Source organism: Macrotis lagotis, chromosome 1, assembly GCF_037893015.1.
Source record: "Macrotis lagotis isolate mMagLag1 chromosome 1, bilby.v1.9.chrom.fasta, whole genome shotgun sequence".
NCBI classification, from domain to species: domain Eukaryota; kingdom Metazoa; phylum Chordata; class Mammalia; order Peramelemorphia; family Peramelidae; genus Macrotis; species Macrotis lagotis.
The window spans coordinates 403,911,139-403,936,158 of record NC_133658.1 but is presented as its reverse complement, the minus strand read 5'-3'; the positions used below and the strand labels follow the sequence as shown (position 1 = coordinate 403,936,158).

The window sequence follows — 25,020 nt, the reverse complement described above, 5'->3', positions numbered from 1 at the left end:
TATTTCGTAATTTTGTTAAAGAAAAAAACACTAATTCCTAAAAGGACTCCCTGCTATATGCCTCTTTTTTTTCCTGTCTCTTTCAGTCCAATTAAAATACTATTAGAAATGGAAAAAAATCTAAACATGGAAAATTAAGATTATGACTTACACCTTCATAAAATCCTTTCAGATACAATTGCTCCTTAGCTTCTGCAAGTTTTTCTCGGTCATTCTGGCTCTGAATTTTCAATTCATCACAAATGTGTGGAGCAGAGAGATTCCCAAGACCTGGGATTTCAATGATTGGCACCTGCACAAAACAAGAAATTTGCTCAAAAGGTATAAAGACAGGAATGGTTTGTGATGTATCGTCTTTTTGAATCTCATTCAATGAAATGGAAGTAATGTCAGATGGTATTTACTACTACAAAAATAGATGACTTTAAAAATATATGATAAATAATTCCAGAAGTCCTTTTGTCTGCTTTTGTACCACAACTACCACCAGAGTTCCATTATACTATTCTATCTGGTCCTGCAGCTCCTCTTAAATCCCTAGGGCAAAAGAATGTCAGTAACTAACATTGTAGATTTGTACTTGTTTTGTTTTATAATAAATAAAAATCTTGAGTCTCTTCTTAAAACTTAAATGTAGGAAATTAAATTCTTGCATGTGGAGTGGCTAGGTGGTGCAGTGGATAGAGCATCAGCCCTGGAGTCAGGAGTACCTGAGTTCAAATCTGACCTCAGACACTTAATAATTACCTGGCTGTCTGGCCTTTGGCAAGCCACTTAACCCCATTTGCCTTGCAAAAACCTAAAAAAAAAAAATTCTTGCTTGTATAGTCACCAGTCTGAAAACTTAATCATATGAAAAAATACAAATACAAAACAAATGAAGCAGGTTGTGGTTTTATTTCCATTGAAGCATTAATAAGTAATATGGCATAATTTTGACTTAAGTCAGGAAGTTGATTATAATAGCAAAAAAGAGTTACATAAAAATTCTTAACTTCTAGATTTTCCTTTCTCCCCAGTTCTAGCATCACTGAAACTACAGGAACCTATTAAGAAATTTTTGTCTTTTCTTTAGCTATTTCTCCCTTCACTGAATATCTGGATCAAAGAGACATATGAGTTTCTTGTCTAAAACATACAAACCCTAACTATTTTACATTTATGTACTCACCGGCTCAAAAGGCATGACCATTTCATCTTTTATTCCATACTTTGCTCTTAATGCCTACAAAAAAACTTTTGAAAGTTAAAAAATATATATTCTATTTTTCAGTTTGTACAATGAACTTAATGGGGAAGAGGCAAATTGTAGATTTTTTTTTATACTAACTTTTTTGCTCATGATTTCCTAGTCACTCACCCAACAAGGGTTGATTAAGCACTTACTAAATATGTTCCAGGCACTGTGTTAAGTACTGGGAATATAAAGAAAAACTGAAACGAGTTTGCTTTCAAGGAGATTCTGCTCTTAAAGGGGCAGACTCTATGTTTAAGACAATAGTAGTTCTCAAACTTTTTAGACCCTCTATATTCTTAAAAATTATTGAGGACTTCTTTCCCAAGAGTTTCCATTTAGATAAGTTATAACTATTGATATTTTCACTATTAGAAATTAAAATGTCTTAGAATTTCTATGAAAAGTTTTGACCTCATTGATCCCCTGAAAAGGTCTTTGGGAAGTGTTGAAATAGAAACACACACACACACACACACACACACACACACACACACACACAGAGTAGATATTAGGTACAAGCAACTGGGGAGACTGGAAAAAAGCTTTCTGCAGAAGGGGACACTTGAGCTGAGTCTTGAAGAAAGCCAGAAATCTTTTGAGACAAAATTGAGGAGGAAAGGCATGCCAAGCATGAGGGACAGTTAGTACAAAGACATGTAGACAGGCAGTTGAATGTTGGGAGGAATAACAAGCAGGGCAATGTAGATGGATTGTAGAGAACACAATGAGAAGTACCTATGGATGTCCAAAAAAGGATCTGATATCTGATCGTAAAGGTAATAGGAAACCACTGGAGTTTATTGTACAGAGGGAAAACATGGTTAGAAAAGCACAATGTCAGATGGGTCAGATGAATTGGAAACTTTGAAGCAAGAAAACCAATTAGGAAGATATTTTAATAGTCCAATATTTCCTAAGGAAAGCAACACAATGGAGTAGCTAGGTGCCATAGTGGATAGAGCACCAGCCCTGGAGTCAGGATGACCTGAGCTCAAATCTGGTCTCAGACACTTAATACTTAGCTGTATGATCTTGGGTAAGTCACTCAATCCCACTACCTTGCAAAAATTCAAAAAAAACGGGGGGGAGGGGGAAGGAAAGCAACACAAAAAACAAACAGAAAAACACCAAAAAACTGAGAAAGGGGACTCATCAAGCCCAGGAAACACATCAATTTAAGCAAAGCCATTCTTTTCATTTTAATAGTTCTTTTTTTTTTTTACTTTAAAGTTAAATACAAACTAAGAAAAGAAAAAATATAAAATAGTAAATTTCCATTTCAAGTAAGTCTATATAATAAATACTATACAATGCATTCAAAACTCCTTTTTTTTTTTTGGCTTTCCTGTAGGCTTTCTTTTGTTCTCTGCTTCTGTGCTCTCTGTTCCCTGATGTTCACTTTTTAACTTATTTTTCCCTTCCTCCAAGTAACAATTAAGCATGGATATATATATATATATATATACATGCATACACACATGCTTATACATGCACATAAATATACACCCACATATGTGCATGTTATCTATAAATGTATGTACATATATATATGTATTCATAGATATCTATTATCATATACATTTATACATATATATTTATAGACATATATGTAAGATCTTACTATGCTTATTTCCACTTATCCTGTTTCTCTGAAGGTGGACAACCTCTTCCTTCATAAGTTCAAGTCTTTCCATGAGGAAAGCTTTTCTTAAAACAAAACAATTCTCTAACTAGTCAACAAACAGTATAATTATAATAACCAAGAATTTAAAATGAAAATCTTCAAGAGTAACATTACAATATCTTAAAGATAAAAGCAAAAAGTTTCAAACGGGAACTTTTCAAAAGCAGGTACACTATGAATATAATAACAAAAAAACATAAAAAAATTCTAAAAGGAAACCAAACTGAGTAATGGCAATAGCCAATCATAGTCCAAGAGAACAGTGAATAAAGCGTATCTCTTTTCAGCGGAGTCAAAGAACTAAGATGGGCACAATGTTTTCCTCTTTGTTTTCTCACTCACAAGTCAGTCTGAGACTCCATATTGGATTTGGAGGGGAGGATCTGAAGGAGCAAAAGCAAAAACTGCTAACTCTTACTCTTGTCATCTTGACTCTGCCTTCAGAGGTACAATGTCAAATATCAGGCTGGGTCACTGTATTAGTTAGTTTTGCTTAACTGTTTTTCTTTGTTACAAAGAAAATTCATTTGGGGCAAGGGGCTGGGAGTAGAGTATATCCAGAAATGACTGGTACATTAAAAAACAAAGGACATCAATAAACCTTGTTTAAAAGGAGGGGGAAAAACCATTTTGGGAAGTATTCCATCTAAAATTGGTAAGGATAGGGTTATATAAAATGATTGGCAGCTTTACTTATTAGTCCCATTGATGACCTACATAATGAGAAACCAAAAATGAAATGTAAGCCTTAACTTCAGCAAAAAAAGCAGAACACTGACCTGTTTTTTCTTTAAGTCTCTGAAAGCAGCTATATCATCTGGAGAATCAGAAGGAACACTTGTGACAATACCAGTGCCTTAAGATAAAAGGACAACACAGAATTAACTAGTAGCAAAATACCACAACCAGAATATGTGTGCGTGTGCGTGTGCGTGTGTGTGTGTGTGTGTGTGAGACAAAGTACTGAGCAAGCAAAACTCTTTTTACCTTTGTCCTCCTTAATAGTGAGCATAGGAAGAGTATAGATCACCTTGAAAGATGTTAAGGGTGCAGAAAGGGCTGCACCAATAATTTCCTGCATAAGATAAAAGCAATATGTAAAGCAAAAGAAATGCATTCTTTCTAATAATAAAATAGTAAACAGTATTCTATTAAACCAGTCTCATTTCAAACTAGTTGCCAAAGATCATTACAAACAAGTATGTTATAAAAAGTAAAGTAAAGCTTAGACAATAATGTCAGAGAAAATGAATGAGAAAGTGGGTAGGTATATCTATGTGTGTGGGTATGAGTATGAAAATTTAACTGACTTCAAAATGATCATAAAAGAACTATTTACTATTAGGTGACATAAATGCCTATTCTTAAAAAAAAACTGTGATTTAACTATACTACTATTTCTATCTCAAGCTACAAAATTATTAGTTATAATCAACTTGATATGTATCAAATTAAACCTTAGAGCAGGGCTGTCTAAAATGCAATCTGCAGTGCGATTTTATTTGGTCCCCTGTGGGTTTACTAAATGCTTTAGTAAACAAAGCACAGCTACCCAGAGCTCTCACTAAAATGGCAAATCAAAATATACTGTCTATGGTTTCAATAAAAACTTTTAAAAGTAAGGGTGAACAGGGGCAGCTAGGTGGCACAGTGGATACAGCACCAGCCCTGGAGTCAGGACTACCTGGGTTCAAATCCGGTCTCAGACACTTAATAATTACCTAGCTGTGTGGCCTTGGGCAAGCCATTTAACTCCATTTGCCTTGCAAAAAAAAAAAAGTAAGGTTGGACAGTCCTGCTATAGAGAAAATAACTTCAAACTAATAGAATAAAATTCATTAATATATCTAGAAATTTCTTTCTAGTTTAAATTCAGGGATTTAATATTAACCCTGAATGCTGATTTAATGACCTTTATAGTATGTCACATTAAAAATAAAGATATTAGAATGATGACTAAATCTACTTTCTTTTTAAATTTTCAGAAGTGGGAATACATGGGGGCGGCTAGGTGGTGCAGTGGATAGAGCACTGGCCTTGGAGTCAGGAGTACCTGAATTCAAATCTGGTCTCAGACACTTAATAATTACTTAGCTGTGTGACCTTGGGCAAGCCACTTAACCCCATTGCCTTGCAAAAACTAAAAAAAAAACCGTAGAAATAAAGTATAAGCTCTACGTGAAAACCATCCATTAGCAGTATCACTGATAGATTTATGGCATGAATGCTATAAATTATAAAACTGAAATCTAAGTTTTATTTTAACAATATAGCAATTTATTCATTCAACAAGCAATTTTCCTGACCTCATTGATGAAGAGTTAAAAATTGGACTAATGTGACATTTGCCTTCCTTTCCCAAAAAGCTCTACAGAACTAATTAATTTGTTATTCTTTTTTTTTCTCAAGGTTAGTTTTATCAGCATAGAAAAGTAAAGAAAAAGGTATCTATGTATCCTTAAGTGAGTTGCAGCTTTATATATCCTTTAACTGGTGCCAGCATTTTTATTATTTTATTTTATACTTAATAATTGAATTAAATAGAAAAATAACAAGAACAGGGAATTAAAATCATAAACTATTAGAACAAAAAAGAAAATGAACTGGCTCAATCCCCATAAAATTCTTCCAAATGCCAAGATGGTTTCTGCACTCAAATTTTCCTTTTAAACACATTTTTCCCCAGAGGAAGAGAATATGTAAAAGAGGAATTCAGAACAATGATTTGTTCAATCTAAGGAATTCTCAGTGCAGAAACTCCAATTCACACATCTGTAACTTGTAGTTCTAGAGAGGCCTACAGAACTGAAAAATCAAGACTCATACTCACATGGCTAATTGTTGTCAGGGTCAGGAACTGAACCCAGATCATTCCTGACAATAAATCACTTCTATCCACTATACTTTTTTAAAATATATATGTAGCTAAAAAAATTAGCAAAGATGACAAAACATGGGAAGATTAAAGGGATTATGGAAAGACGGGAACATAAAAATGCACTGTGGATGAATCTGTGAGATGCTTCAACAATTCTGGAAAGTAACTTCAAAGACAGTATTTTTTTATCTTTAACCTAGCTATGACACAGTGTCTCAAGGAGGAAAAGAAAAGTCTGATATTTAAAAATTTATAGCAGCACTCTTTTTATGAGCATAAAAGAGTAAATAAAATAGATGCTCATAAATTGGTGAATGACAAAAAAAATTGTGGTGTGTGGTGTGCTTTGCTGATGGGAATTATTTTTACTATACTATAACAAATGATAAATACAGAGTAGCATGGAAAAATTTATATGATGTGAAGTAAGGTAAATAAAACCAAGAAAATAATAAGTACAATGACAAAATGTAAATTTAAGAAAAAAAAAATGTAGCTAAACATAGTATAATTAAAATGATCAAGTCTAGCCTTTAATGAAAATATAAGAAAGACACTCACCCTCATTGCCATCACACTCCAGCCCCTACCCTCCCTCCTTTGAGAAGGTAGGACTATGGGAATGTAATGATGGATATACTATCAGACACAGATGATACGTTGCTAGCTACACTGAATTACTTTTTTTTCTTTTTTATTCTTTGTTTCAAGGAAACAAATCTTTGATGGGTAGAAGAGGGAGGGATATATTTGGAAAAAAGATTTTTAAAGAGTAAAATGAAAATAAAATTATTTTAGCGATAAAGAAGCAACACTTAAGAGAGTAACAAAGACAAAATGCTGGTGCTAAAGTGTGGATATAAAAGACAATGGGCACACAAACACAACTAAGAACAAGAGATTTGTATTTTTCTCTCAGGTCTCAAACCATCAATCCAAGAAAGGATCAAGTGTTTCCAAGAACAAGAAAATTCTGTAGCCATAGAAGAGAATCAAAAGTGTCATGAAAAAAGTACAAAAAAAAGCCCACTAGACATTTCCCTGAAGTCTACGCCATGGAGAACCATCCCATGCAAAGAGAATTGTTTTGATGTGGAAGCAAAGCAGTCTGATTTTATCAGCAAAAACTGAGTTAAGAGTTCAATTAATTAAGAATAGTTTAAAAAAAAGAAACCATTGCTCTGCTGATGGAATGATGAAAACCTAAACTTTATTCAGTAAACAGATGAAATTTTGGATTCTGGATTTGGTCACAAAACTCAGATTATCAGTAATAACTCCAGAATCTACTCTAAGGTTATGAAAGTTATTAGTCTTTCTATTCTAACTTTGTATTAACTTGATAAGGAAAGCCTATAAAAACTGTATGATGTCACTGTCAAGAGTAAATAAATTTTCATGTTAAAAAAAAATATGCTTCTATACAAAGATGGCAGTTGAGACTATTCAAATATTGAAGTAATAGCTAATGCAAATGTTAAATCTCTTGAGGATATCTTTTTTCCACTCAGTACTCAACAAATATTTAATGAACTTAAGTATACAGTATTGCAAATATTATCTCTCACAGTTATACGTTTTCCCCAAACTAAGGCACTGAGGTAGAAAGGATCTGCTCCCATATTCACCTCTCCCATCAATTCCTTGACAACAGGTACCACTCCATTGTTCTTGGTAAAGCCCTGGTAAGACATGTTCCTAGCAGCTCTTTGGGTACAGATGAAAATATCACCATTTGCAGTCTCAAATCCAATGTATTTCATATCAGGTCGAACCCAACAGTTAGTCTGTCCAAACATGGTCTCAGGTCTAAGAGTAGCAGCCACTAAAAAGATGTTTTTCCCTTTCAGACCACTGTGAAGAATAATTAAAAGAACATTAAATAATTTAAATATTGATAATAAAAAGATCATTAAATGTGGAATATACTGAATGTTTAATCAAAACTTCTAGGACCCCTTTACTTCTTGCTTATCCTACCTGAGTTTAGAGGGGTAAGGTTCAATCACTTTCATTTTTATTAACGTATATTCTTGAGGTCCAACACCCTAAATAAACAAAAGAATTTCAGTAAAACTGGGTATTTTTAGTAAATATAGAACACTAATCTACATAGCCACCAAAGTGATATTTCTAAATCAGAAGTCTGACCATGTCACTTCCTGTTCAGTATATTCCAATGGTTCTCCATTATCTCTAAAATCAGATAGAAGCTCCTCTGTTTGGAATTTAAAGCTACTTACAACCTACCTTTATGACTTTATGACATATTACTGACCTTCACACACTGTACAATATAAGCAAAGTGGCCTTCTTATGGCTGCTCCTCACTCTCAACATTCCATCTCCCACCTCTGCACCTTTGCATAGAGTCCTCCATGATATGTCTGGAATCTAGTCCAGCCTCACCTCCACTAGGAAGGAAGACTCTGTATTTCCCTTCAAACTCAGGCCAAGTACTACCTTCCAATAGGAAGCCATTCCTAATTCTCCCCAGTGAATACTGGAGCCTTTAAGCATAAAAGCCATTTCTCTGGAATTATTTCAGAAGGATTTAGTGCTTGTATATATGTACCCATGCTATTTCTCCCAAATGAATGAAAGTACCCCAAGTGCAATGCCATTTTGGTTGGTAGAGCCTTTCACAGTTCCTGGAATGTAGTAGGATCTTGACAAATTCTTCTGACTCTTCTCTCAAACATCTTAAATGGATTCTTAGCAGTTTGAAGAATTTATTCTTATAATTAAGATTCTAGGAGCAAGGGACGGCTGGGTAGTGTAGTGGATAGAGCACCCGCCCTGGAGTCAGGAGGACCTGAGTTCAAATCCGGCCTCATACATTTAATAATCACCTAGCTGTGTGGTCTTGGGCAAGCCACTTAACCCCATTTGCCTTGCAAAAGCCTTAAAAAAAAAAAAAGATTCTACAAGCAGTCTGCCGATCCTACTTGAGGAAAACAATAAGGTAAATATACCTTGTGTATATAATAATATTTGGAAAATTAAGAGAACTGATGTATTTATATGTGTATACACATATAAATGCATGTTAGCAGGTATATCAGAATTGAAGAAATTTTTTTAATTACTCTGCTGTCAATCACTATCCAATAAGCCAATAAATTTATAATATCTAAATGAGTACCACAAATTGATGGTATCAAAAGTCAGAAAAATGGTCAGATCCTAGCACTGTTGTGATTTAGTATATACTCTTAGTTAAGGTATACTTAAACTTATTGTGCCTTAATTTTCTCATCTATAAAATAAGAATATTTCCATTAATAGATCCTACATGCAGGTTATTATCCTAAATGTTTGGAAGAACTCTGAAAATAAAGCACTATCAGGGAAATATGTATAAATATTAAGGATGTCCCCTCACAACTTCAATTAGCCTCATTCTAACTTTTCTGCTCTTCTCTATAACCTAACATTCTCTAAAGAAAATGTAGTGACAACTGTGGGAAACAAATCTTACCTGATACCTCAGATAAGAATAGACCCAAAATCACTTTTATCATTTGCTACACCACCAGCAAGATAAAGATGGTAGGGCATTAAAGACCTTCACCATTCAGGTGTTTTAGGTTTTTTGTTTTGTTTGGAAAGCCTTGTGATTAGGCCCACAATTGTTCCACGGGCAAAATATTTACCTCACCAGTTTGTCTGTCATGATCCATACAAGGCTGTCCATCTTTTGGAGAATAAATTGAATACCTATAAAACACAAAACAGAAAAAATAAGTTGGCTAAAAGTGTCAAACTACATTTTCATAGTCAGATTTTACTTTGAATCTGTTACTTCTAATTATTAACTACTGACCTGAAGCTAATATTCATTAATTATACTAATTATACTTTGTATACAATTCTATAATAATGAATATTGAATTAAGGTCTGTGTCTTCATCAGAGATATAATTAGAAAAAAATTTAATGAGCTTGGTCTCCTTTGATGAAATCAAAGAATCCTGAAATATATGAAATATAAAGATGTTCATAAAATGTAAAGAGTTTTCATTTAAAGATTTGAAATTGAGAAACTGAGAAAAGCCTTAGAGATCACCTAATCTGAACTCATTCTATAAATAAGGAAACCAAGGCCTCCAATACCTACTAGTTATGTGACATCAATTTTTCTCATCTACAAAATGGGAATAATATTACCTACCTCATAGGGTTACTATGGGTTTTCAACTAGATAAATATCTAAAGTACTGTGCCAAACTTACGTTATCATCTAAATATCAGCTACTACTAATTTCATTAGTAAATATCAGATACAGAAGCAATCTTAAAGATCATCTAGCTCAACCTTTCATTTTATAAGCAATCTTTCATTTTATAGGTAAGAATATTATTTCATTTATAGGTTAAGTTACTTCTATTTTCCCCAGTAAATGGAACAAAGAGAAATTGCATTTTTTCCCACTTTCAGTTTGAAACACAAGAATTGAGATCAAGGAGTCAACCTAAAAGTAGAGAATTTTTGAAAGATTATAGGAAACAATAACAGGGAAATGATTCGGAAAGAGTTTTTGGTATTCCATATTAGGGCAAACCAGGAGATTTAAGGGTCAGTTGCAAGCCAAGGGAAAAATCTCAAAAATTAACTTTGGAAAATTTTACATACAAGATACAAGGGAAATATAAAGTAAACATCAAAGACTAATCACAAGGTACTCAATAAGGACAAACTATTTACTATTCATACAAGGAAATGTAAACCATATGTCTGGGATTGTTATTAGTAATTGGATAGTTCAAAGGAAAGATTGGGGTAGACTGAGTAGAATGGGATTCTAAAAGCAAAATGGTGTAGAAAAAGATCTTTTTTTAGAAAGTTATCTTATGCAAATAAGATGTGAGAGGAAGAACTGATATTGTGTCATTAGGGAAGGAGAGCTGGTAGTTCTGGAAACCTACTCTCATCTAGAGTATTCTTTTAAATTCAGAATGAAATAAGAGGAGGGGATAGGGAAGGAGATACTAAGTTGGTGAGGGAATATGATAAGGGGTTAAAGAGAATGGTGTGTAGATCAATAAGGAGGAGAGGTATAAAATGGTGTGTAAGGGAGGGACTTATGGAAGAATAGTAGGTAAAGGAAAGAAGGGAAAGGTAGCAAGTAAAAGAGTGAGAAGGGTTGTTGCTTTCAGGAAATATAAAAATAAGAGATACACAAACTAAATATATAGCTATCTATGAATATGTAGGTATATATGTATTTATGTATATGTGTATGTATCTGGGTATGTGTGTATAAGAGTGTGTATGTGTGTATATATATGTATATATATATGTATATATATATATGAGTGTGTATGTGTATGTATATATATATATATATACACAAACTAAACATAGCTATCTATGAATACGTAGGTATATATGTATTTATGTATATGTGTATGTGTGTATAAGAGTGTGTATGTGTATATATATATATATGTATATATATATAGGAGTATAAATATATATAGATGGGTATATATAGATGTGTGAATGTCTCAATCATAATCTTGGGGAGTAGAAGGGAAGAAAAAACACAGTAAACAGTGTACAGCAGAAAATAGAAGAAAACCAACAAGGAAGCAAAGAAAAGATGAACAATTTTGACTACAATCTATAGTATTTATTATATAGGTTTTCTTAATTGTAAATTTATTGCTTTATATTATGAATCCTTTCATGTTCTGTTGTGCACATGACAATGGTTTTTTCTTATTCTGTATTTAAGTTTAAAATTTTTTAAAAGCACATAAAAAAAACAATTAACTTTGGAACAAAAATGCAAACTAAAATACATTGAATTTGCTCATCTTCATGGCAGTAGATAGTGATCACAATTTTTAGGTTAAGATCCTAGGGGTGGCTAGGTGGCGTAGTGGATAGAGCACCGGCCCTGAAGTCAGGAGTACCTGGGTTCAAATCCGGTCTCAGACACTTAATAATTACCTAGCCATGTGGCCTTGGGCAAGCCACTTAACCCCATTGCCTTGCAAAAAAACCTAAAAAAAAAAAAGAGTATGGTTTTCAATAGGCCTGACTGAATATTCTGCTAGAACTTGGCAGAAACATTCAGAAAAGGATCAGGCATCTCAGAAAGATATTTAACAATAGGGATTCACAAGAAGATTGGGTAGAAGAGAATGCGGTTGAGAAGGGGGAAATCTAAAGATGGAAAGGAGACTGCAAATGGTATAGAAAAATGTATAGTGCTGACTTATAAAGCAGGATACACATGACACTTTTTCCTCAACATCATAGAAATTATAATGAGGGGGCGGCTAGGTGGCGCAGCGGATAGAGCACCGGCCCTGGAGTCAGGAGTACCTGGGTTCAAATTTGGCCTCAGACACTTAATAATTACCTAGCCGTGTGGCCTTGGGCAGGTCACTTAACCCCACTGTCTTGCAAAAAAAAAGAAATTATAATGAACATGATACTCACCTCTTTCCAAACTTAATTTTGTTTCTTTCCCTTAATGTCAAAAATTGCCACTTAACAAATGAATCATAGTAAGGATTAACATCAGTGGTGATGAAAGAACGTCGCCAGTCTACCTGTAAGGAAAAAAGAAAATCCAAGAATATTACGGTGTAAAGGATCAATTAATGTCTCTGCCACTATAGCAATTACTTCATTTGATCTCTTGAAATTTTATTTTCTTACCTAACTGTATACCTGTTCTTTTTTTTTTTTAAACTTTTTCAAGGCAATGGGTTTAAGTGGCTTGCCCTAGGCCACACGGCTAGGTAATTATTAAGTGTCTGAGGCCAAATTTGAACCCAGGTACTCCTGACTCCAGGGCCGGTGCTCTATCTGCTGCGTCACCTAGCCGCCCCCTTGTTCTTTTTTTTTTTAAGGTTTTTGCAAGGCAAATGGGGTTAAGTGACCTGCCCAAGGCCACACGGCTAGGTAATTATTAAGTGTCTGAGACCGGATTTGAACCCAGGTACTCCTGACTCCAGGGCCGGTGCTCTATCCGCTGAGCCACCTAGCCGCCCCTACTTGTTCTTTAATAAAGAGAAAAAAATTTGTACCATGGTTTTAGAAATGCTATGGAAATGTAGTATTCTAACATTCACTCATTTCCATACATTTCCATAAGGACTATCAGGACCCAGAGACTGTAATATGCTTAAAAGCATTTAAATCGACTTTATATATAGAAGTGGTCTTCCAAAATATTAATTAAAATATTCATTCTTTCTTATAATCACATAAATGTGCACACTAATACTACAATACATTAGTTATTCTCTATTATAAACTTCCCCACTGTTAATTGGGTAGCTAGTTATAAAGCTTCTAATCTCTTAACAATAAGAGGTCACATTCATTAATATCTTTATATTTCTAAATAGACAGTTGAACCAAATATTATATACCATCAACAATAAGAATTTTCTTTACTAAAAGTAGTATTTCTAGATTCAGGAGGGAAAATACCTTCAGACCCATTCTCTTTAGATCCTGAATAGCCAGTGGTGGAAAATAATCAAGCCAATGTTCAGCCTCAGAAAAATTCACTATTTCTTCATCAGTCAGGCCAAGAGATTTCATGATTCCCCACTGGTACTTGGAAGATCCAGTCTTGGCAGCAGCTTTACTCTAGGAGCAACAACCAAAAATCAGCAATACCACAAAAGAACAAGTACATTTCTCAATAGTCTTCACTTCAGAAATATCAGTCTTCAGGCCATTACCATCAAATAATGAACTTCTTTACATCTTCCAATAGATAAAATAAGCAAACTGCTGCTCTTAAGTCTGATTTCAAGAGTTCTATGGTAATGAAGGTGGACAACTGACCAATTAAATATACCTTAGTAACTGCTTTCCACCACTTCTCTTATCTCCTAATTTTGTTTCATTTTTGAGAGGCAATTTTTTCCAAATTCTTTCTTTCCAAAGTAAACAAGAAAATTATCATCATTCATTCAATATTCATTGTAAATGCACCTTGGCAGTATAAATCACCATGCTGGGTACTGAGGAGGAATCTAAGGCTATTAAAACATAATCTTTGCATTCATAAAAGTGACAGTCTAGCAGGGAGACTATGAAACATTCCCTTAATGAAATGCCTGCAAAGAGATGATCAATATCATTGGAATTTCATATCATATTTGGAGTGTCAACTGTTGGGAGAATAAAACATAAATTGATCTATGCCCAGGTACTAGATGGCTAAATAAATGGTATGAAAACGAAATCTTTAAAGTTATACTTCCAAAAAAATGTATCTTTATCTTATTCTGCCCAAATACGGAAAGCTGTAAAGTTTAGCCTGCTCATTCCCACAATTAGGATCACTAAAACATGTTTCAGAATTATAATTATTTAAATAAATTAAGTATTAGCTTTTTATTTTAAAAGGAACCCCCTCCCAAAAAAGTTTGATTTGTCAAAAGAAAGTTATTAGGGGCGGCTAGGTGGCGCAGCGGATAGAGCACCGGCCCTGGAGTCAGGAGTACCTGGGTTCAAATCCGGTCTCAGACACTTAATAATTACCTAGCCGTGTGGCCTTGGGCAAGCCACTTAACCCCATTGGCCTTGCACAAAAAAAAAAGTTATTAATTAGGGTAGATCAATTTGAGCTGATACATTCTCCTGCTCAAGATACTTAGCACTAAGCATTATGTTTCTTTAGTTAGAACCACTAACAAAGAATTTTCATTACCAACAATAAAATACTACCAGCCACAGATATAAGGCAAAATCCCAGAGCATTGGCATCTACTTCCTCTAATCTCATCAACCCTTTTTTAGTTATAAGAAATCATTTGAAGAAGTCCTCTCTCCAGTCTACTTTTATATCTGTCAATAAATGAAAGGCCACCCCAGCTTCTCCAACATTCTAATCAGGAAGCCAATTCAAAAATATCATGGGATTGATGCAAAAAGAATCTGTGTTTTTAAAGAACTTAGATTATAAGGAAAAGTAATCAGACTCAATGTACATTTAATCAATTGAGATGATATATGTAATATGCTTAGCAAACTTTAAAGTGCAATATAAATGTAAGCAATTAGCTATTTATATCTTGGAGACATAAACTAACAAGCTACTCATATTAATGTATGTCTACCAGTAAAACTAGAGACTCAGTTTATTGTACCTTTTTTCCTTTTGCCTTATCCTTGATAATGAGCTCTTCTTTTTTTGCAGTAACATCCTCTTCTTCTTCTTCTTCATCTGGGAATTCAGGAGGGCAACCATACAACTCTATTTCTCTTTTCAACTTATCAGCACATGCCTCAAAATAAATGACATTGAACTTCAAAAGTCAGGAAAGAAGTAATTCAGATTCATGTTGCCTTTGTGTTCATTTTCATTCTGGGATATTCGTATTTCACACATTCTAAAATTTAAATGGCTCTAATATTCTCAAATAATTTAAATGCAGGGCACTAAATTTTAAACATAGCTAATATCAGATTTCCTAACTGTTGTGTCCTAAAATCTTGCCTCCTTAGGAATCATTACCAATTTAAAATCATAAGAAGAATCAGAAATTTTCTATGGTAACCAAACTCTAGTAACACCAGTATCATTTGTGATGGACTAGCCACCCCTCTGAAGGCTACCCATAGTGTAGAAGTATCCCTGAGTCCTCAAAGGCCATGCATGCCAAGTTCAGCTGGAGATCTTAAAGAGTTGTGATTGGTAGCATGAAGCTAAAACACCAACACAATCACAAATTCTTGAAGTGAAGGATGATAAGACTAGTTAACACAAGATCTGATTTCTAGTTTCAACAATAATTTTGCTCAGAAATGTGGGGAAATTAAATTTACTACTCTGGCCTTGGGTCCTCTTCTATAAGTGGAAATTGTTGAGGAACGGTGTACTTCATATGGTCACTAAGGTACATTTCAGCTTAGGGCTCTTCTTTCCCTTTGACTTCCATTATACTGTTAAAGTCACACTTTATATACACACATAACTTGGTATGCCTAAAAATTATTATACACTTTTCCTTAGGTCTTACACCATCTATTATAATCACTGATAATACTGTAACCACTACATTTAGACTCAACCCATTATATCTGAAGTGTTTTTAAGGAATGAAAAATTGTCCTTAAGAAAATTAAGAAAAAATGCTAGCTCTAACCAAATCTATAGAGACATATCTTGTTTTACTGTATTTTGCTTTTTTGTAATTCACAGTTTTGTTTGGATATTGAAGGTTTGTGGCAACCCTGAGTCAAGCAAGTATATCTGTGCCATTTTTCTTTTTTCTTCTTTTTTTGGTTTTTTGCAAGGCAATAGGGTTAAGTGACTTGTCCAAAGTCTCACAGCTAGGTAATTAGTAAGTGACTGAGGTCAAATTTGAACTCGGGTCCTCCTGGCTCCAGGACTGGTGCTCAATCCACCACACCATCTAGCTGTCCCTATTTTTCTTTTTACTTTTTATTAAAGATTTTATTTATTTTGAGTTTTACAATTTTTCCCCTAATCTTACTTCCCTGCCCCCCACAGAAGGCAATTTGTCCATCTTTACATTGTTTCCATGGTATACATTGATCCAAATTGGATGCGATGAGAGAGAAATCGTATCCTTAAGGAAAAAAACAAAGTATAAGAGATAGTAAGATCAGGGGCAGCTAGGTGGTGCAGTGGATAGAGCACCAGCTCTGGAGTCAGGAGTACTGAGTTCAAATCTGGCCTCAGACACTTACACTGTGTGGCCTTGGACAAGCCGCTTAACCCCATTGCCTAGCAAAAACTTAAAAACAATTTTAATTAATTAATTTTTAAAAAGAGAGATAGCAAGATCAGAAAGTAAGATATCAATTTTTCCCCCCCCTAAATTTAAGGTAATAGTCCTTGGTCTTTGCTCAAACTCCACAGTTATTTCTCCGGATACTGATGGTATTCTCCATTGCAGAGAGCCCCAAATTGTATATACACTTTTTCCTAATGTTATTTTAAAGTAAGTATTACCTAATGTAAAAGAGATTTAAGACTAATAATAATGATGCACAAATTTGTATATGCCACTGGCAGTTTATGCCAAAAGGTATAAAAATTATTTGCAAATCATGGAGTTCATATTGAGTTCTACTTGTTAAAGACTAGTGTTAAAGGATTTCTGAAAGACTTTCAAAGACTGACAAATTCAAATCAATTCTATAATTTCATAATTACTGGAAATATCACTTTTTCTTTAACGAAAGAGCCCAGTCTAGTCTCATATATAACCCTACCTTAATTGGCATTCCAGTACAGTGTAGACCAAAGGGAAACAAGCATTTCTTTCCTTTTAACCTCTGATATCCTACAGAAAACTATAAAGAGAAAATAAAATTCAAATTACAATTCATAAACATATGCAAAAAAGTAAAATCCCCCATAACAATATTTGTTCCTTTGTAAATATCATCTGGATTCTACAAAGCTGATTATCAGAACTGAATAGATTTCAATAATGCTTTCTTTCTTTCTTTCTTTCTTTCTGCACTCTCATACAGAACATAAACCTGAAAATGCAATCAAACAAATGTCAGGGCACATTAGTTTTCTTAATAAAACAGGATAAAGATATTTAAAATAAAAAAATTCTTCTAATAACAGCTGACATTTATATAGTGCTTAGTGGCATTCAAAGAGAGGTATACCCTTACCTCACATTTAGATAAAGAAAACGTATGACCCAAATGAAGACGTCCATTCATGTAGGGATATGGGAAAGTTACAAAATACTTGTTTTTGCTGAAAAGATAAAAAAACAACAACACATACATAGAAAAAATAAGCTTTTAAACTCAACTTATATTCAAAGTGAGGGATTGATGTCTCTCACTAGCTTATCTAAAATTATTTGTTAATCCAAAGATAGTAAATTATTTAACAAGGAATAAAAAGTTCTCTAGGAACAAATTTTGCTTTTCACTGAAAAATTAAGTAATATACTCTAGTAGCAAAAAGGTAATAAATATCTTCCTAGCAAGTTTAACTCAAAAGAAGCAAAAACATTTTTAACAAAGTAAATAAACTTCAAAATATATGAATATTCTTAGAATGTCAGAAAAACTGAGTTACAATGATTATAAAATGGGGTTTATAAAATAAACATAAGCTTGGCAAAATGTTCCACACACACATATACATAAGTGATATCTATAGAAAAAGGGACAGAAAGAGAAGGGGAAGAATGGAAGGAGGAAGGGGGAAGAGAGAGAGATGGAGGAAAAAAAGTAAAAAAAGGGAGAGTGAGAAAGGAAGAAAAAGAGAGTTTTGGGATTATTTCATCACTTAACAAAATAACTTATGGTTAACTCAAACCAGAGAGCCATACAAAATTTTCTATCTAAACAAGTACTTTGTCTGCCTGCTCTTAAGGATAAAGAATAACGAATATAACATGATAGTAAGCCAGTCTAGTAATCGGTAAGAACCAGGCTCCAGTACTGACTTTGACACATGTTATTGTCACCAGATATCTAGTATCTCAATGCCCCAGGCTACTCTCTAAAGCTATTAAATAAGACAGAAATTGCCCATTGGTATTAATGAAGAGAGTTTTCCCAATGGGAGTTCCCTTCACCAAGGAAATCAGAGTTGTGTACCAAAACAATAACCTCCAAAACAAAAGCCCAAAACAAAAAAGATCTGTGGTTTGAGAGGGAGTCAAATCATAAAAATTTCCTATGTCAAATGAGATTATCACCCATTTATGACTTAATGATTTGAACTGTCTGAAACCCAGGCCATAAACTGGTTTTAAACTTAGATCATTCTAACTATAATTTATCTTTACACCAGATAACCTAAGTATAATAACCAACATTTTAATCAGTTATATTTGCAAATATATGTAGAATTGTATAGTAATAGCAAAGTTTCTTTCTCCTAAAAAAGAATTTTCATTAAAGAAATGTATTTAAGGGGCGGCTAGGTGGCGTAGTGGATAAAGCACCGGCCCTGGAGTCAGGAGTACCTGGGTTCAAATCCAGTCTCAGACACTTAATAATTACCTAGCTGTGTGGCCTTGGGCAAGCCACTTAACCCCATTTGCCTTACAAAAAACCTAAAAAAAAATGTATTTAAGAATAAAAACAAGAAAACAATTTCCTATTCATATTTTGGATCTTTGCTGATAATTATCATTCAATTTGATTCCATTTTAAAAATTCTTTCATTTGACAAAATCAAGCCAGAGAAAATATTAGTGAAGAACCACACCTTTTAAATATTTTTTTTAAAATGTTTTCATAAAATAAGTGTCTTGTCTCTCTCAGCCCTTTAAGCTTAAACATTACTGACTTATATTGTACCTCAATCCTTTCCACAGAAAGGCTCGTAAGACAAGAAGCATACTGTTTTGGGAAACATTATTTGAAGTCCTATCAGAACTTGTTACCTGGTCAGGCTCCCAGGATCAGAAGCATTTGCTTCAAACACTTTCTCAGCATCCCATTTCTGTTGAATTTCTCTTTCAATCTTTTTCAAAAAGTCAACTTTAGCAGTTCCCTTTCGTTCCTTTTGGAAACAAACAAAATTTAGGGGAATTACTCCATCCCTCAGTGAACCTCCTGTAAACTATAAAATAGGGTTCTTTTAAAGTTAATCTTAAAGATCAAGCTGATAGATATACAAATAGTAACAGGATCATATGCTTCATTCAAGACTTATTTCACATGCCACTGCACAGCAATCAGTCAATAAACATTAAATATCTAGTTCCTTCTTGATTCCCTAATGCCTCAAAATTACTTTTTAATTTTATATTGACTTTTCTATAAACCTGTTTCCTTCAATAAAGTTAATCAATCAATAAACATATTAATTATAAACTGCTTAAAGGGAAGGATTCGTTTTTATAGTCCACAGTACCTGCACCCTACCCTGCCTGGCACATACATGACAGTTACTTAATAAAAATGCTTATTAAATTGCTTCAATATGAGGATATTATATTCCTCTAAATTGATAGTTACTGCAAAATAACATCAATATAATCAATCAATAATCAATCAAGCATTTACTCTCTCTCTCTCTATATATATATATATGTACATATATATATATATATATATATATATATATATATATATATGACAGGCACTAGAGACACATTTGCAAAGAATAAAACAATCCCTTCTCTCAGGAAGTAGACAATGGAAAGGAGAAAACAAGTACATAAATAAGTACAGAGAATAAATACTAAACAAGTAGAACAGTATTGGGTGGTGGAAAAGGGGATGAGCAGTTGGAGGAATCAGAAAAGGCTTCATGTAAAAAAAAGGTAAACTTGGATTGAGTCTTGAAGAAGAGCAGGATTCTCCGAGGCAGAAGGGAAGGGCATTGCAGGCATGAGGACAACTAGTACAAAAGAATAGAGGCCATTTTACTGGATCACAGAATGTGGGAAAAGACAAATAGCTGATAAAGTTACACTGTTGTCAGGCTGTGAAGGGCTAAACAAGAGTTTAGATTTGATTCTAAAGACAAAAAAAAGTCACTGGTGTTGACTGAATAGAGTGAAATGGAAGAAACTCCTTTTGGCATTAGTGAAAAGATACTTAGAAACTTAGAAGATACTTAGAATACTTAGAAATTAATTAGAAGACTTCTGCAATAAATTAAATGAGAGAGGAAATAGACCTAAATTAAAGTGTTAATTGTATGAGGAAGAAGAGGTTTAATTTGAGAAATATTTTGGAGGCAGAAAAAGATAAGATTTGGCAACTGACACAATATGTGGGGAGAAGAAAAGAGAACCTGGAGGATGATGGTGCATTCCACAGAAATGAGGAAGTTTGGGATATGGGAAGGTTTAGGGTGTGAAAGGACTAGTATCCACAAAAGTTCCCCACCATTCTCAAAAGGGATCATTTTCCTTAAATGGCAATAAAGGTAGCCCTAGGACTGGCCCACGAAGCTTTTGAGCAGCTTCATGCTTACCTAAGGACATAAAAAGTTTTATGAAAAGAATGTGGAGCCCTAACAGATAACTGCATCTATCAAAGGAGAAACATAAAGATCTTGAGACATCTATAAGACATCCAGTTTAAAATATCTCCTAAGCAATGTGGAATCAAAGCTCAAGGAAGAGACTAGTGAAAATACTGTCTTCAAATGCTATTTCTCTGTATCAAAATTCGACATCCAACTAAAATATTTTAGATTTTTATGCTGAATAATAGTAAATATTGAGTAAAGAAAGAAAAAAATGAAGTTATCCACAAATGGAATAGAAACGGTGGATCTCTCCTCTTTAAAAAAAGAGAGAAAAAGAGATGAACTCTTAAAAGAAACTATGAAAATAACAACTATCCCTGCTAGGAAGCTATGCAGCTTAGTGAATAGAGGGATCAAGTTTGCATTCTTGCCCCTGACTTACAACCACTGGACCTGAGAAAAAACACTTAATCTCTCTAAGTTTCCTCTTCTGTAAAACAGAGTTAATATTAGCACCTACTTCACAGGACTGTTGTCAAGGATCAAATGAGATAATATAAAGCACTTTACAAACCTTAAACTATTATAATAATGTTAACTATCAGCATCACTCAGAGCAAACAAGAAATGGAGCAGCATTTGAAAAGAAAAATCTTCCTAATTGTCTGTTCAGTGGACAGAATAAATCACTTTTTTAAAAAAAGTATTAAAAAAAGTTCAGCAGGAGAACACAGCAAGCAGGGCAGTCTATTGAACTCTACTATGGTTTGTTTGTTTTTTAAAGAAACCATCCATATGTAAGAGATTCACAGTTTCACATGCAATTTTTCTGTTTCACCAACCTTACAAATTCAACTTGTCCAAAACCAAACTTATCTATTAATTTTCCTCCCTAAAATCTGATCTTCCTTCTGATTTAATTTAATTCATTTAAATTAGATGTCATAATTAATTCAGTCTCTCTAGTCCTACCTAACCTTGGATTCACTTTGACTTTTTCAGTTTACCTCTCATATATAATCAGTACTCAAATATTACTAATTGTTTCATTTTTCAATACATTTGATTCTTCATGATCCTACTGTGATCACTTTACAAAATTTCTAGCATCCATTTCTACTTCTTATTCACCCTGACATCAAGCTAGTACAGACCCTCATGATACCTAATCTATTGCCAAGAATCTTGCCAGTACCATTTTCTTCTCTAGTTTTATTTTTCATACTCATAATAAGAATTGATTCTTTATTGATTATTTAATGAAGTTCAATCCTCTTTGCCTGGAATTCGAGGTGTTCCACAATTCGGAGACAATTTACCAACATTTTCAACTTTGTTTGGTATTACTACCCTTCATACATAGTAAACTTGAGCCCAAAGTAATACTTCCAAAATTTAATCTGTAGTCTTCTGCATCCAAGGATTTATTTACATTGTTCATTGGACCTGCAATACATTCCCTATCCATCTTAATCTACTGAATTCCTACAGATTTAAAATTCAACTCAAATGTCACCTGTTGTTTTAAGCCTTCCATAAATCTGCCATTAAGTCCTTCCCCTTGGCTATCACATGGCACTGCTTTCTATCTCTAGTGTATATTCATGATATTAAAATTCATATTTTGATAATTGTTTATATTTGTTATACCTTGACTACAAATTCTTTGAGGATAGGGCCCGTTATCTAAACTTTGTCTCACTCTAAGAACATATCAAATAATAAAGATTTCATTAATTTAATTAAGAAATTAGTTTAAATGCTTTGCCAAAGATATATGACTAGTTGGAATGGAGTGAGGTCCTGCAATCAAATTTTCTGACTCCTGGCCCTAAGCCTTTCTGCTCTAATGTACCATCCAGTTCTAAAAATTTTGTAATCAATGACCTGTGGATGGAAAAATTTTATTAAAGAGGCACATCTCTTCAATATAGAAAAAAAAGGAAACAAGTGATTGATTTTAAAGATTTTAACTCTAAAGGGCACTGGATTTGGGTCAGAATACCTATAAACAAAATTTAGCTCTACCTCTTTAGTTACTAGTTTAACAAGTCATAATATCTTTATTTCTATAATATGAGAAGATTGAACTGGACAAAATGCTATGATCTCATAAAACACTTTGAATGAAACTCTTCCTTCAGTGATGCCCATCTAGGTTAAAATAAAAGTCTTTTACTTGTGTTATTGTTGCTCTTGAAATTATTCTCAAAAACTTTATTGAACTTATTTTTCTTATGTTCCATGTAGAGAAAAAAATTTCTCATCTGATAATCAAAGATATTTCAAAAATAAATTCCAATATTTTACCTAGGGGTTTACTGATTTTTGTTGCCCTTGTTAAACCAAAAAGGGGAGTTTCTGATACTGAACGTTTTCCACAAGGACACCAAATCAACTTGAACGTAAATCAAGATTCTCATAATATAAAACACGACAACTCCCAGGATCCAGAAGAGACGCTGAGATGGCAAGTCACCTCAGAGGATTAGTCTGGGTTTCCATATGTCTATGGAGCTCTCCGGAACTATTTGTGTCACCAAGCGACTCTTGATTTAATTTAAGTGAGAATGGCAATGATTGGCACTGATCGGACACGATGTCCGAAAATCGGAATTTGAATTTGCCCTTTTTTTTTCCTCTGATTACTTTCAACAATTTCTTTGTAAATAAAGTGGGCTTAGTCGCCACAAGGGAGCCGCCGAATTAGACCGAGGCCTCGACCCAAGGCGCCGGCAGCTAAGCCTGGATGGGGCGGGCTGGGCCGGGCTGGGCCTGGTGGGAGTGGAGGTTGAAGGAACCCGACTCACCGCCATGGCGCACCGCGCAGAGTCCCCGCACGCCTCAGTCAATTCAACGAGGGCCCCCACGCAAGCTCTGAGGAAGTACCGGCCAGAACCCCCACTCCGCCTTCTCCTCCGACACCCTCTTTCACGTGGCAATCGCACACAGGACCCACACCGACCAAAGCAGAAACCCCGGCTCCTCCGGCTCAACCTTCTAAAAGGCGGCACTGCACCGAGTCTCCTGGGAATTGTAGTTTTCGGGACTGTCAGAGTCGGCGGTCATTGAAAGCTATTTGACTACATTTCCCAGAGGGAAGTGGGCTCTCTCTCTCTCCTGTCAGGACAGGAACTACACCGGCGTCTACAAGGATTGGCGAGGGCAACGTCTACTACAAATCCCATGATGCCATTCTCAAACTTCAACCTTTTCACCCCCCGAGGAAGAGGGGCGGGCTCTTGTAAAGTGTGGTATTTTTTACTCTTCCTAGACTGAGGCGCTAATTACGATTTACCACTTCCCACAAATATTTATCTTCGCTATTATTCAGCAGCTTGATATTTAGACATTTACAAGCATTTATCAACTCTTCCCATTTTTAAAGATGAGGAAATTGAGGCACTCAAGCGTCACAGCAATTATTTCAGGCCCTGCAACAATTCTCTGGCATAGACCATAAGATTTTACTATGTTCCAAGGCTTTTGGTGTCTGAAGGCCTGGGATTATTCAGCCATGGGGATCTCCTTTCATTCAGTATTCTTTGAAACACTATGAGGCTCCTCTGTCACTCATGCCCCAGTAGAAAGCACACTGAATTTGACAAGCAAAGTTTGAATCCTGACTGCTTAGTATACCTGTGTGCCTAGAAAAAAAAGTTGCTTCTTTCATTTCTCTTGAGCATCTCATCATATCACTTTGGTGGATCAAACCCTTCCAGAGAGGCTTCATGTTACCTTCGGAATAAATACAACTTTTAAGCCTCCTGTCCAAAACCTTCCACAATCTGGCAAATCTATCTTCCTTTCCATTGTTTTCATTATCTTCCTTCAAGTATTCTGCTTTCCAATAAATCATACTGTTCTCTGTAAGGATTATCCCTTCCACCTGGAAAACACTCCCTCCTCATCTCCAGCTAGTTTTCTTTTAGATACTAATAATAAAAATGTAAATTAATAGATAAAAAATAAGAGTTCATACACAGGTAGGGCACAGGTTTTTGGAGTAAGAAGACTTGACTTCGAATTACAGTTCTTCACTTGCTTTGATTTTCAACAAGCCATTTAATATTTCTGAGCCTGGATTTCCTTATCTATAAAATGGGTACATACGTTATCACATTTCAGTTTCATAACAATCCTGACAGATAGATGAAGCAACAGAGGTAAAATGAATTGTTCATGGTCACATAACTAGTAGACAAAGGAAGCAGAATAGGAACCCGAATCATTGGTTCCAAGGTCAACACTCTAACCCTTATACTACACAGCCCTTTTCAAGACTTAGGCCAATTCTCAC

General features: G+C 34.4%; 1 protein-coding gene across 2 annotated transcripts in view; it reads right to left on the bottom strand.

The window, feature by feature from the left end:
- Positions 1-23,741, bottom strand: part of LARS1 (leucyl-tRNA synthetase 1) — a 55,180-nt gene extending 31,439 nt beyond the window's left edge. The window contains exons 1-14 of one of the 2 annotated variants that reach the window (XM_074212695.1): positions 23,531-23,738; positions 19,180-19,298; positions 17,441-17,528; positions 17,024-17,104; positions 14,929-15,066; positions 13,256-13,417; positions 12,254-12,366; positions 9,456-9,519; positions 7,780-7,847; positions 7,428-7,653; positions 3,909-3,996; positions 3,701-3,777; positions 1,172-1,225; positions 152-292 (exon numbers count right to left, since the gene is read on the bottom strand). In XM_074212695.1, the coding sequence (XP_074068796.1) occupies positions 152-292; positions 1,172-1,225; positions 3,701-3,777; positions 3,909-3,996; positions 7,428-7,653; positions 7,780-7,847; positions 9,456-9,519; positions 12,254-12,366; positions 13,256-13,417; positions 14,929-15,066; positions 17,024-17,104; positions 17,441-17,528; positions 19,180-19,298; positions 23,531-23,536 (1,425 nt within the window). In that variant the 5' untranslated portion in view covers positions 23,537-23,738. Of the gene's footprint in view, positions 1-151; positions 293-1,171; positions 1,226-3,700; positions 3,778-3,908; positions 3,997-7,427; positions 7,654-7,779; positions 7,848-9,455; positions 9,520-12,253; positions 12,367-13,255; positions 13,418-14,928; positions 15,067-17,023; positions 17,105-17,440; positions 17,529-19,179; positions 19,299-23,530 lie in introns of both variants that reach the window. The other variant, XM_074212694.1, reaches the window with a different exon arrangement.
- Between the last annotated feature and the right edge of the window lie 1,279 nt (positions 23,742-25,020).